This window comes from Hylobates moloch, unplaced genomic scaffold, assembly GCF_009828535.3.
Source record: "Hylobates moloch isolate HMO894 unplaced genomic scaffold, HMol_V3 SCAFFOLD_9, whole genome shotgun sequence".
Classification (NCBI taxonomy): Eukaryota; Metazoa; Chordata; class Mammalia; order Primates; family Hylobatidae; genus Hylobates; species Hylobates moloch.
Genome location: NW_026652284.1, coordinates 45674830 through 45689308, shown reverse-complemented (window position 1 = coordinate 45689308; position 14479 = coordinate 45674830). Strand labels below are relative to the sequence as shown.

Below are 14479 nucleotides of genomic sequence, written 5' to 3'. Positions count from 1 at the left end.
ACACTTTAAACAGATAAACTTGACGGCATATGAATGATAGCTCAATAAAGTGATTAAGAAAGTGGCCAGGCGCGGTGGCTCATGCCTGTAATCCCAGCACTTTGGGAGGTCCAGGTGGGTGGATCATTTGAGGTTAGGAGTTTGAAAGCAGCCTGGCCAACATGGTGAAACCAAATACAAAAATTAGCCGGGCTTGTTGGCACATGCCTGTAGTCCCAGCTACTCAGGAGACTGAGGCACAAGAATTGCTTGGTCGAAGTGTGCTGAGGTTGCACCACAGCACTGCAGCCTGAGCAGCAGAGCAACACTTCGTCTCAAAAAAAAAAAAAAAAAAAAAATAGCATTCATATTACAACAATAATCAGTTAGAAGATGAGATAAAAGTACAAATTCCATTTACGACAACAACAAAAATACTTGGAATAAGTTTACAGACAAATGTACAGAATGTGTATAAGAAAACAAACTCTTCAGAGAACTATAATAGATTTTGATTATGCACTTTCTTAGTTTTCTCTATTACTTTTGTATATGTGACTATAAATATATGAAGCCTCCATTTTGACTGGAAACAAAGCCTAGAGGATGTATACTTTTTAAGATTCAGAAAATGAAATGAAACCCCAAAACATTCCTGACAGTCTTACTTTTTTACTATTTTCATTTACTATTTTCATTTGTATTAAATAGAGACAGGGTCTCGCTATGATGCCCAGGCTGGTCTTAAACTCCTGGCCTCAAGTGATCCTCCTGCCTTGGCCTCCCAAAGTGCTGGGATTGCAGGCATGAGCCACCGCGCCCAACCCTTTTTTACTATTTTCTAATGAATGTTTTTATTTAAAAAATCATTATTCTAAGTATAATTGAACACAATAATTTCTAACTCTTTATCAATAGTAGAAACCACAATGTTATAAATAATTTATATTTCTAGTACCTTATTGTCACCCTCTTGGTTTGCTTGGGAAAACTAATTGGGGTCATTTTTTTTTTCCAAGTAGAGGAAGAAATTCTATCAATACTTGGGGATCTGAAGTTCTCTTTAAAATCTTTTCTTGGCAAGGACTGAGCTGTCAACATGTGAATGTCTTTTTTTTTTGCAGTCTCACTGTTAGAAACCAGGAAGATCAGAGGCCCACAATAGCTTCCCACGAACTCAGAGCAGATCTTCCAACCTGGGAAGAAAGGTGAAATCACACTTTTTTTTACCTCACTAAACTAACAGAAATACTAACCTCTTTCTTTTCTTTGCCTTGTATGTTTCAACAGAACACACACTTTCTCTAACTGCAATTTAGTAACATCCAATCATTATGTGGCCTCACATTCCTCCCCTGCAGAATTCCATTTAATTCATCGTGTGACAGGGAGAGAAATCAGTTCCATTATTAGTCTAATCCCTTTGCTAATTGCAAGTACAAATAGATGCTTCCTAACAAAACATATTATGTTATTTTATTTTTATATACTTTTAAAAATAAAAGTATATTATATAATTTTATATAAGATATAGTATACATATTTATATATACTATAAGATATAATATATACTATATCTAGATATAGTATATATATTTATTGGTCATTTACAAAAACTTGGATTTAAACATTTGAAAATATACATCCTTCTCAAGCAAACATGAAAGTTATATTTTAAAAATAAAAGTATATTATATAATATATGGTAGCTGGGCATGGCGGCTCACATCTGTAATCCCAGCACTTTGGAAGGTCGAAGCATGTGGATCACCTGAGGTCAGGAGTTTGAGACTAGCCTGGCCAACATGGTGAAACCCCTTTTCTATTAAAATACAAAAATTAGGGGGTGTGGTGGCACACGCCTGTAATCCCAGCTGTTTGGAAGGCTGAGGCAGGGAGAATTGCTTGAACACTGGAGGCAGAGGTTGCAGTGAGCCAAGATTGCACCACTGCACCCCAGCCTAGGAGACAGAGCAAGACTCCATCTCAATCAATCAATCAAGGGAGAGGGAGAAAGAAAAAGCTATAGATGCTTGCCAAAAATTAAATGGTATATAAGTAAAGAAAGTGATCTAACCTCTAAGAGAGTAAACACTGTTAACACATTTCTTTTTTTTTTTTTTGAGATGGAGTCTAGCTCTGTCGCCCAGGCTGGAGTACAGTGGTGCAATCTTGACTCACTGCAACCTCCGCCTCCTGGGTTCAAGCAATTCTCATGCCTCAGCCTCCCAAGTAGCTGGGATTACAGGCACCCACCACCATGCCCAGCTAATTTTTGTATTTTTAGTAGAGATGGGATTTCGCCATGTTGGCCAGGCTGGTCTCGAACTCCTGACCTCAGGTGATCTGCCCACCTCGTTCTCCCAAAGTGCTAGGATTACAAGCGTGAGCCACTGCGCCCAGCATGTTAACACATTTCTTTTAAAAATGACCTGGAAGATTTGAAAAGAAATAAAATAGAAGTTTTAAAAATGAAATATTATTGTTCAAATTTTTAAAAAATTGATGATTGAAATAGAAGATTAGATACAACTAAATAAATAATTAGTGAACCTGAAGGTATCCAAAAAGACCCACGTAACAAGGAGATTGAAATACAGTTTGAGTTTCCCTTATCCAAAATGCTTGGAACTAGAAATGTTTCAGATTTCAGATTTTTTCAGATTTCAGAATATTTGCATTATACTTACCAGTTGAACATCCCAAATCCAAAAATTCAAAATATTCCAATGAGCATTTCCTTTGAGTGTCATGTCGATGCTCAAAAAGTTTCAGATTTTGGAGCAATATGGATTTTAGATTTTTCAATTTTGGATGTTCAACCTATATAAGCAGTTCCCTTTTGCCCCCTCTCTTTTGGTCTCCACGAAGCCCTGCTCCTACTCTGGAAGAAGTCAACGCCTGGGCTCAGTCATTCGACAAACTAATGGTCACTCCAGCAGGAAGGAATGCATTCCGTGAATTCCTCCGAACAGAATTCAGTGAAGAAAATATGCTCTTCTGGATGGCCTGTGAGGAGCTGAAAAAGGAAGCTAATAAAAACATTATTGAAGAGAAAGCAAGGATAATCTATGAAGACTACATTTCTATACTTTCTCCTAAGGAGGTATGTGACCACGAAATGCCTTTTCCTAAGGCTGTTGGTGAAATTATTAACTTGGTGCAAAAGTAATTGCCATAGGCTGGGCACAGTGGCTCACGCCTGTAATACCAGCACTTTGGGAGGCTGAGGCAGGCGGATCACCTGAGGTGAGGAGTTGGAGACCAGCCTGACCAACATGGTGAAACACCGTCTCTACTAAAAATACAAAAATTAGCCTGGTGTGGTCATGGGCACCTGTAATCCCAGCTACTTGGGAGGCTGAGGCAGGAGAATCGCTTGAACCTAGGAGGCAGAGGTTGCAGTGAGCCAAGATTGTGCCATTGCACTCCAGCCTGGGTGACAACAGCGAAACTCCATCTCAAAAATCTAAAGAAAAGTAATCGCCTTTTTTTTTTTTTTTTTTGGAGACGGAGTCTCACTCTGTTGCCCAGGCTGGAGTGCAATGGTACGATCTTGGCTCACTGCAAACTCTGACTCCCAGGTTCAAGCGATTCTCCTGCCTCAGACTCCAGAGTAGCTGGGATTATAGGCACGCACCACCACGCCCGGCTAATTTTTGTATTTTTAGTAGAGACAGGGTTTCGCCGTGTTGGCCAGGAGGTCTTGATCTCTTGACCGTGATCCACCTGCCTTAGCCTCTCAAAGTGCTGGGATTACAGGCGTGAGCCACCGTGCCCGGCCTTACCATTACTTTTAACTTTTTCCAGAAAAATGCACAAAAATTTTCACCGATTTCAGAGGACATTTGGAGCGCCTCTGCAGGTCCACCGTCAAAGGGATCTGAATACCATGAATGCGGGTGCAGCTGTTTTCTACATTTTGCAGTTGATGTTCTGGGTCAAGCTGAACATGACCAAACAGCTGTACCCACATTCACGGTTTTCAGATCCCTTTGACTGTGGACCTGCAGAGGGGCTCCCAGAGTCCTCTGAAATCTGTGAAAAATTTTGTGCATTTTTCTGGAAAAAGTATCCCCTGGAGTCTCCATTTGACACTGAACACTGTTCACAAATATTACACCCTAAGACGTTCCTTTAAATAAAATTATCTTGTTATTCTAAGAAAAATCTTGTATTTAGGTATCTTGATGTTATGGAGCAGCAGCATCACAGATGTGATACCGATGCTGAAAAGGTTTTCCCCAGGCTGGCCTTTTCCCATTCAAGAAATTATCAGATGTATGAGATTGGGCAAGTTTCCACCTGTCAGTGTTTCAGTTTCTTCAAATCTAAAATGTAGGAGGTCAGCCCTGGCACAGTGGCCCACTTCTGTAATCCCAGCATTTTGGGAGGCCGAGGCAGGTGGATCACCTGAGGTCAGGAGTTCGAGACCAGCCTGGCCAACATGGTGAAACTCCATCTCTACTAAAAATACAAAAAATTAGCCGGGTGTGGCGGCATTCACCTGTAATCCCAGCTACTCAGGAGGCTGAGGCAGGAGAATCGCTTCAACCCGGGAGGCAGAGGTTGCAGTGAGTAGAGATTGCATCATTGCACTCCAGCCTGGGCAACAACAGCAAAACTCCATTTCAAAAAAATAATAATAACAAAATAAAATTTAGGAGGTCAGATTGTTCTCAAATTGGGTGCCTTGTAGCTCTAATTATACAACTATTGGTTATTTCCTACTATGTGCCGACAGGAATGTCAGGTTGAAGAAGCAGGGCCTCCCCTGTCATGGAGCTCCTGGAGATGTGGGCGGACAGACCAGGACCCCTGGCCACATGCTCAGCACTCACTGGGGCTCGGGGGTGAGCCATCCACAAAGGGGTGGGCGAGAATGAGAAAAATACTCAAGGAGGCTACAGATGGACCAAGGATAGTGAAAAGGAAATTTCCACAAACACAGCAGGATGGGGACATCCCAGGAGACAGGACCAGGCGAGCCCAGGGAAGAGCATGAGGTTGTGTGATCACTGCAAGCGTACATAGATTGTGCCGGAAGGGGAGGGTGCTTACCAAACTATTAGGGCTGGGGGCAGGTAGCGGGAGGAGACTTAGAGAAGGGGTAGTCGGAGAGCATGGAGAGGTTTGGGCATCATGGCGAAGTGTCTGGATTTTTATCTTGGGAAGCCCTTGGATTTTAGCCTGTTTATATCATCAAATTTTGATTTTTGAAAGACCAATAGGGCTGCAGAGTGGATTTGGAGAAAACCAGGGGCAGAAGACATTAGAAAACTAATTCAGGAGTCTAAAGGGACGTGACGAGGGCCTAGCTAGGCCAGCTGAAGACACTAGAGAGGAAGAGTTGGATCTGAGGCAAACCCCACCGTCTCAAATGACTCCCGTATGCCTAGTGTAGGCAGACCAGGTGGTGGGGTCGTTGGCTTATTTAATTTTGCGTTGTTACATTTTGCTTTCTTAAGTTCGCGTTGTTAAATTGGCAATATTCAGTTGACATGTTTGAATACGGAGTCCAAAAAGTTATTTTCATTTTGAATTAATAAAGAGCAAGATAATTTTTGTCCTTTAATTTATGGCTTCCACATATTTTTATTTTGTCATGATTTTTTTTAAGGCAAGGTTTTTCATCAGTCTTTTGAAGTATTATACAACCAAAAACAGGCCGGGCACGGTGGCTCACGCCTGTAATCCCAGCACTATGGGAGGCAGAAGCAGGCAGATCACCTTGTCTAGGAAGAGCCAAACATCAGAGCAATCAACATCTCCTATGGGCTTAGTGAAATCCAAGCACTTTAATTGTCATTAAATCACCAAAACCATAAGACATTACCATCATCATCAACCCCACTTCAGGGGAAGAGCTCACTAGGACACAGTTTAGCTTGCCTGAGTCCCCACGGCTATGCAGTGACAGGGTTGGGTTTTTTTTGTTTTGTTTTGTTTTTGAGATGGAGTCTCGCTCTGTTGCCCAGGCTGGAGTGCAGTGGCATGGTCTCGGATCACTGCAACCTCTGCCTCCCAGGTTCAAGCAATTCTCCTGCCTCGGCCTCCCGAGTAGCTGGGATTACAGGCACCTGCCACCGTGCCCAGCTAGTATTTTTTATTTTTAGTAAAGATAGGGTTTCGCCACGTTGGCCAGGCTGGTTTCGAACTCCACAGAGCTGGGATTACAGGCGTGAGCCACCGTACCCAGCCAGGGCTGGAATTTAAACACAGGCATCGTCTGCCCTCAGGCCCTGTGTTGGAACCTTCCAGGGTTTTGAGTCAACTTCCACTTCACCCCTGTGCCAAACCCTCCAGGCAAGCCAGCACTCATCCCCAGAGCCCTGCCACTGTGGGCCAGCAGGGGAAGCCTGGGCCTGCAGGCGTCAGCCCCCACGTTACAAGGAAATGAGCAAGGGACAGTCTGTGCTGCCTGTTTTCTTCTAAACAGCAGTGTGAGCCCCACCAGCATCACTTAGAACTTGTGGGAAATAACAAGCAATCAGGGGCCCCTACACCTACTGAGTCTGGGATGGGGCCCAGGAACCGCTCTCACAAGCCCTCTGGAGCCTGCTGATGCCACTGACATTTGAGAACTGCGTTGATTATGCTTTTGGTTTCTCTTTCGGTGGTTTGGATTTTTTGGATGATCTTGTTTGGTTTGGGATATTTAAAAAACAACAAGGCTGGGCACAGTGGCTCATGCCTGTAATCCCAGCACCTAGAGAGGCCGAGGCGGGCGGATCACTTGAGGTCAGGAGTTCGAGACCAACCAACACAGAGAAACCCCGTCTCTACTAAAAGTTAGCCGGGTGTGGTGGTGGGTGCCTGTAATCCCAGCTACTTGGGAGGCTGAGGTAAGAGAATTGCTTGAACCCAGGAGGCGGAGGTTGCACCGAGCTGAGATCGCACCACTGCACTCCAGCCTGGGTGACAGAGTAAGACTGTCTCAAAACAAAACAACAACAACAAAAAAACAAAAAACAAAAACAACAACAACAAAAATCCCCACAAGCTCTAGGAATTTGGGATAGAGATACAACTAAAGTCTCTAATACAGATCCTACTCGTTTCTGTCGACAGGTGAGCTTAGACTCCCGGGTGAGAGAAGTGATCAACAGAAACATGGTGGAGCCATCCCAACACATATTCGATGATGCTCAACTTCAGATTTACACCCTGATGCACAGAGACTCATATCCTCGATTCATGAACTCTGCTGTCTATAAGGACTTGCTTCAGTCCTTATCGGAGAAATCCGTTGAAGCATAGGATTTTTCAAATATATTTATTATTAATAAAATAATAAAAGAACTCATGGGCTACATCTAGCACAGGGAATTTAGAGGTTGTAGCATCTTCTGCTGGAGTAATACTCAGGCTATTCTAATAACAGATGATTCCTTCAACAGACTGCTATATATTCACCATGTAAACTGCAGCCACCTTTAGTGATACTTTTGAAAAAAAAATAAAGGGATATGGCTGTTGTAGAAAGATAGCGTATTTGCATTTACAATAACAGTAGCATGTTGTCAGTGGCGAAGGCTACACACAGAAGGCTCCCTGCTGCCCGGAGCAGGCACATCCACCAGAGCAAAGGGAACCACTTTTATTTTGCATGAGTTTGGTAACTGATTACTCTCCCCTCAAAGACAAGACATTCAGGTGTTTCTCAACGACATCTTCCGTCCATCAAACTCGGTTTGAATACGTCACTTACCAGTGCCATTACAAGACCCAAATTCACAGTTCATAAAAGATGTGACCACTACATGTAAAAATAGCATTCTACTCGATCTTACAGTATGTATGTATGTATGTATGTATGGTGACATATGTGTGCGTGTGGATCTCTACGTGGTTAATGGAAAGCACTGTGCTCTGAAGTGAATCCGTCTCCAGTGTCTGGTAACAGAAGCAGTGCTTAGAAAATTCTTTTGTTGAAAAGAGTTACTGTTATATTATTATCAGAATTTGCCAACCTAAAGAATGAATTTTTAAATTCATAACTTGGTCATGTTCACAACAAAACTGTCAAATAAGCATATTTCCATTTTTATTACTGAAAGAAATATGGGCATTTTCATTCCTTAAAGAAATAAAGCACAAGAATTTTATCTCAATCTTTATTTTTCCATATGTACATATTTGGGAAATAGAAGATTAAGTAGGGATACGTGCAGCCTATCTTTTAGCTCCCAGACTAGGATTCTGTCCTTAGATCCCACTATTTTTATCATAGGTAAAAAGAATAACTTCTCATAGGTAAAAATACCGGTTGGTAGACCTAGACCATCCTGAAGAAACCCATCTCTACATAGAACAGGAAACACACTCAAAATCTGGGACTCTCTAAGTAGTGGGAAAGACAGTACTTTGCAGGAGGCGGCGCCGTGCTCCTGCCCTCTAGGGGGATGGTTCTCCTCTGGGTCCTTCTCCCTCCCTGGCCCCTCCATAGCCTGCCTATATCTTCATGACTCAACTCAAGCCCCAAACCCAAGCCCCTCTCCTTCATTCTCAGGAAACCATTTTACCTCTACCCTACTATGCAAATTGTGTCCCTAAGCCCCCTCAACTTCCCATGCAACCTATAAACATATACAGATCAGTATCTATTTGTCGTCTCCCTCAGTCCAGTCCCAGAGAACAATGTGCTCTCCTTTTTGAGGTGTCAATCCCTTACATGTACTTCCAAGTTTTCCAATCTCATTTCTTACTAAAGAAAAAGGATGTGATTGCGAATAAGACATAACCCTGCCCTCTAGTAGTTTACATTCAGTAAAGGCAGACAGACATGTCAGTGGCAACTCTGATATAGTAAGAACCACAGCAGGGGAAGAACAGCGCTGTGGGAGTCACGAAGGGTTATGGAAAGATTCTGGTGGAGATGGCACCAACGTCAAAATCCAGAGAACAAGAAGAATGGATGTGTTGGAGGCAGAGAGGGCACTGGATGAGATGGTATTCATAACTGAGACACCCCAAAGGAACTGACATGCTGAGAACGAGGGAAGATACACATAAAAGGACTTGTCGGAATCAGTTGGATGGAGGGATCTGGGTGGCTGAATCTAGGCTGGCGTACTGATTTGGGGGTTTTTCAGCACATAGGGGAATAAGATTGCCTGGAGAATTATGCATGAAAAGATAGCTGAGGGTAAATCATTGCGAGGATAGACAGAACTGAGAGCCCCAAAGGAGATTTAGGATTCACCTTGTCAATAAAGGTAAGAGAGTCGGGGAATATGGAAATATGGCAGCAAATGCATGGGAGTGTCTCGAGGGGCGGTGGTGAACAGTGGTAAATGAAAGACTCTTACTTAGAGCTTTTTTCCAGCAGTTTCTCCCCACCCTCCTGTATCACTGAGTTCACCTTGGCTTTTTCCCGCACCGTAAGCATGCTCGATTTCCCGGTTAAAAACAAACGCGCGTTCCACTGTAACGGCTGCCTCCTGTCGCCCCCTTTCTCATCAGACCTTTCACAATAGCCCACACTTGCTGTCTCCATTTCCTCATCTCCCCATTCTCACCTTGAGCTGCTCCAGTGCCCTCAACTGCTCCAAGGAGGCTTCTCCCCGCCAAGTCTACAGCGCAGTTTTCCCAGCCTTCTCAGTGGGCTACTCAGCTCTTGATATCATGGATGACTCATTCCTTGAAACAGCACTTCCCACAGCTTCTGAGGTACTCTCCTAGTTCTCCATATTCTCTCTCTTCTTCGTTTCCTTCCCAGGCAGAAGAGCTCAGCAGCTAAGGGCTTGGGTTCTGGAATCAGACTCTCAGACTCCTCTACTGGCCATGTGGCAGTGGGAACTCAGCCTTTCTGGGCCTGCTTCCTCATCAGTGAAATTGAGGATAATAATGGTGCTAATCCCTGGTGTTGCTGAGGATTAAAGCAAGTCCATGTACAATACAGTAAGCACTTACTACATGTTAGTCACTGCTGTTATTACCTGGCCATTAAATGTGGTGGCCCCTCGCCCCGTCTGGGAAGTGAGGAGCGCCTCTGCCTGGCCGCCCAGGCTGGGAAGAAGTGAGGAGCGCCTCTGCCCGGCCGCCCAGGCTGGGAAGAAGTGAGGAGCGTCTCTGCCCGGCCGCCCATCGTCTGGGAAGTGAGGAGTGCCTCTGCCCGGCCGCCCTGTCTGGGAAGTGAGGAGCGCATCTGCCCGGCTGCCCCGTCTGGGAAGTGAGGAGCGCCTCTGCCCGGCCACCCCGTCTGGGAACCACCACCCCTCTGGAATGAGGAGGCCTCTGCCCGCCACCATCGTGGAAGTGAGGGCCTCTGGCCCGCCCGTCTGGGAATCTGCCCGGCCGCCCATCGTCTGGGAAGTGAGGAGCGCCACTGCCCGGCCGCCCATCGTCTGGGATGTGAGGAGCGCCTCTGCCTGGCCGCCCCGTCTGGGAAGTGAGGAGCGCCTCTGCCTGGTCGCCACCCCATCTAGGAAGTGAGGAGAGTCTCTGCCCGGTCGCCACCCAATCTAGGAAGTGAGGAGCGTCTCTGCCCGGCCGCCCTGTCTGAGATGTGGGGAGCGCCTCTGCCCGGCCGCTCCATCTGGGAGGTCTACCACGGAGGCCAGATGCAATGTGGGGGCTGGACGTGGTGGTTCACGCCTACAGTCCCAGCACTCTGGGAGTTCGAGGCGGGTTGATCACTTGGGGCTAGGAGTTCGAGACCTGCCTGGCCAACATGGCAAAACATATGAGAAATACAACAGACAAACCAACCAATCAACCCAGCGACAACAAAACAGGTCTACCCTGGAGTCATACTCTAATTTTTTCTATTTTCCTCCCTTTCTGATCCTTTATCCCACTTTCTTTTTCTTCCTCTTCCTTCTCATTCTTCTTTGTCAAATAGAGGATTGAGTTATTATCATTGATCCATACAAAGTCCCTCTCTCATTTATTTTAATTCCCACCCCCCATTTCTACTCCCCGTCTTCCCATGTGCAACCTTCCTAATATGTTTGATATGCATTTTTTTGTTTGTATGTATTTTTAGAAAATGTTTATTGTTTTGTGTGCAAAAAAAATTAATTCCTTCTAGTCCTAAAAAAATAACTAAATAAAATAATAATAATAATAAAGTCACAACATGCTTATAAAAAAATAAATAAATAAATGTGGTGGCCCCTAAGGCATGGACTTGGGTTTCCTTTTCTTGCCAATCTGTATGTTCTCCCTTGGTCCTCATATCCCCTTGTTTAAAATACCTACCAATCTACTGATGGCTACCAAATTGGGATCAAGACTTTTCTCCTCAACTTGAGAATTAGCTCCCAGCTGGCCATTTCCACCGGTGTATCCCACGGAGGGTGGAACACACCAGCGCTTGGTTGTGACTCATGACCCCACTGCCTCCCTACCCCAAGCCTGGCCCTGCCTGCAGCCCAGTGACCCAGTCAGTCGCCCAAGCTCTTATCTGGTGTTAACTGTGACTCTTCCCTCCTTTTCTCTTCCCACACATAATCACCCAGTCTCGCCAATTTTACCTCCTAAATATTTCTTACCTGTCTCTTTCTTTCTTCTGACCCCACCATCTCTTATCTGCATCATTGCCAAAAGAGCTTCCTGGTCTCCTGCTCCCAGTCTCAGCCCATTCAAATCCATCTTTCAAACGCCTACAAGGTGGTCATCCTCACATAAATTTCTGCTTGTCACCATCCCTCCACTCCTTAACATCTTTCAGTAGTTCCTGATTGCCTGGAGTCAAATACTGAGTTCTTGGCCCAGCATAATAAGCAAGGCCCTCTGCAGTCAGGCTACTGCCTCCCTAGCCAGCTTTGTTTCTGTTTTAGTCTCTAGAACACAGATGTGTAGAAAAGGTGCATACGCCACTCAGACCTTCATGACTGTTCCTGAAAACTTGGTTTCTGCTGTCCCTTACCTGCTCCCTCTAAAGTTCCACTCTTTACCCAGCGAACTCCTATCATTTCTATAAGATCTACCTCCTCCAAAAAACCTGACCTCTTAAGTTATACCTACATCCTGTGTTTGGGGGCCATTTTTTAATGTTGCAGGAATATTCTGCACAATATTTATCATCTTAGTCATTATAAGTTGAGACTCCCATCTCAAAAAAAAAGTGATAGGTGTGTTTATACAATGAAATATTAGCCATAAAAGTAAGGAACTCCTGCCATATGTGACAGAATTGATGAATCAGGATAATGGACAAATCTTGAGGACATTATGCTAAGTGAAAGAAAGACAAATACTGCAAAAAATAGTTAAACTCACAGAAGCAGAGAGTAGAATGGTGGTTGCCAGGGGCTGGCGAGAGGGGAAGTAGGGAGCTGCTGTTCAATGGGTATAAAGTTTCAGTTATATAAGGTAAGTGCTAGAGATCTACTGTACAACATTGTGCTTATAAATATAAAAATTTGTTAAGTGGGTAGATCTCATGTTACCTGTTCTTACTCAATAAAAAAATTGAAAAAGATGGACAGATCAGCAAAACATTAAGATAAGTCAGCCTGATATTAACCCATAACCTTAATGCTCCCCCAGATCTCTTTTGCTTCTGCAGGTTAACTGGAAATCTTGGCAGTATTCTCACAGCTTTTGATGTTTTGTATCAGCTCTTTTATTTAACTCAAATATTCACCCAAAATAATTTAAGATTTTTTTTCACTTGCTTGTGACAGCAACCTGTTTCAAACTAGCTTAAGCACAAAGGAAAATGTTTTCCCCTCATAAGCAGGAAGTCTACAGTAGTTCTAGCTTCCACATGGCTGGGTCCAGACGTCCAATACTATCAGGACTCTCTCCATCTCAACTCCCCTCAGCTTCATCATACACAAAGGATCTCTGTATGTAGTAGGCAAAAAGCTGCAGGGAGCCCCAAACGCAGCTCAAGCTGGCTTAGCTGTCACTGTTCATATGGGAATCTCAAGGACAGGCATGGGGTAGGGGGGACACTGTGAACGAGACCTGCTGGAGTCATGTAGAGAGGAGAAGGGGCGAAGCTGCCCCTAAATAAATTAGGAAAGTATTTGGGAACTAATGCTGAGTTCATTAATGAGTTCACTAATGCTGAGACAGAAGCTATACCTATCACAGTCCAAACTCCAGTGCTCTCAGTTTTTGCTTTTTTAATACCTGCTATACTTTCACATTGGCATTATCACACAAATAACGTTTATTTCAAAGTAGTTCAGTCACCCAATTATAAAAATACGTGGACCAATTTAATCGGACTGTATGGGATATCACATATGAAATGTGTCTCTTTGAAATCATGGCCATTAAGGGGAAAAATAAAAATTAGCTATCTTTATTAGCATCCAGGGAGAGGAATCAGAACAAGGTAAGTCACCTGAGACAGCTCCCTGTGCTTTCAATTTCCATCCTCCAGCTGGATAAACAAGTACAAGAGTACACTGAAACTGTTCCATCACTTTGCAGAAATAAAGCACCAAAAGGGATCTCCCAACACTCTAACTCCTTACATTCCTTATTTTAAAGTTGGAGTCTAAAACATGACCAACCATTAGTTATTCACTCTACCTCTGCAAGTCCTCAACCCATGGAACATTTTCTTTCTTTATATCTTAGCTCTTGAACAGCCAAGAACATCATGTAACACAATGACAAAGACATATCCAAGAAAAACTATTTCATGAGCACCTACTATGTGACAGGCATTCTTCTGGATGCTAGAGACACCAGTGAACACATTTCCCACAAGAACTTAACTCCACCTCTACTAACTTACAGCTGTTGATTATCGAATATAGCCATGATTATAAGCTGTTTTTTCCACTCTATTTCACTATTACTTTTTATTGATTTCGACTTACTTAAACATTGTTCAACATAATTCTTCCATTACTTCCTAGGAATTTGTCAGTAACTCTGTCCTATTTCCCATGAAGTAGTATCCTTAATGTTGGTCCTTTGTTTTTCATACGTGGCTTTTTTTTTTTTTGAGGCAGTTTTGTTCTTGCTCCCAAGTTCAAGCAATTCTCCTGCCTCAGCCTCCCAAGTAGCTGAGATTACAGGCATGTGCCACCATGCCCAGCTACTTTTGTATTTTTAGTAGAGACGGGGTTTCACTATGTTGGTCAGGCTGGTCTCAAACTCCTGACCTCAGGTGATCCACCTACCTTGGCCTCCCAAAGTGTTGGGATTACAGGCATGAGTCACCGTGCCTGGCCTCATATGTGGCTTTCACTAGTAATTCAGTGATTATCTCCATCGGGTTTCCCAGTGGGATATACAATTCCTTTTGAATGGTTAATTTTCTACAACTGAATAAAGGGGAGATAGAAAACAATTTTTTGTTTTTTAAAAATTTTATATAGAGACAGGGTCTCGCTATGTTGCCTAGGCTGGTTTCAAACTTCTGAGCTCAAGCAATCCTCTTGCCTTGGCCTCCCAAAGTGCTGGGATTACAGGCATGAGCCACCTCACTGGTCTGGTTTTTTTTGTTTTTGTTTTCTTAAGATAGGGTCTCATTCTGTTGCCCAGGGTGTTGTACAGTGGTGCAAACACAGTTCACTGCAGCCTC

At 43.8% G+C, this 14479-nt stretch overlaps 1 protein-coding gene and 1 long non-coding RNA gene across 4 annotated transcripts in view; one reads left to right on the top strand and one right to left on the bottom strand.

Annotated features, from left to right (window-relative positions):
• RGS20 (regulator of G protein signaling 20) overlaps positions 1–8289 on the top strand; it is a 105359-nt gene extending 97070 nt beyond the window's left edge. The window contains exons 4-6 of one of the 3 annotated variants that reach the window (XM_032759777.2): positions 1104–1187; positions 2851–3085; positions 7051–8289. In XM_032759777.2, the coding sequence (XP_032615668.2) occupies positions 1104–1187; positions 2851–3085; positions 7051–7239 (508 nt within the window). In that variant the 3' untranslated portion in view covers positions 7240–8289. The remainder of the gene's footprint in view (positions 1–1103; positions 1188–2850; positions 3086–7050) is intronic. The other 2 variants (XM_032759774.2, XM_032759778.2) reach the window with 2 other exon arrangements.
• LOC131384208 (uncharacterized) lies at positions 854–10130 on the bottom strand. Its single transcript, XR_009214844.1, has 3 exons — positions 9501–10130; positions 2670–2998; positions 854–1175 (listed from the first exon to the last, which is right to left on the bottom strand). It is a non-coding gene; the product is annotated as an uncharacterized LOC131384208 (long non-coding RNA).
• Between the last annotated feature and the right edge of the window lie 4349 nt (positions 10131–14479).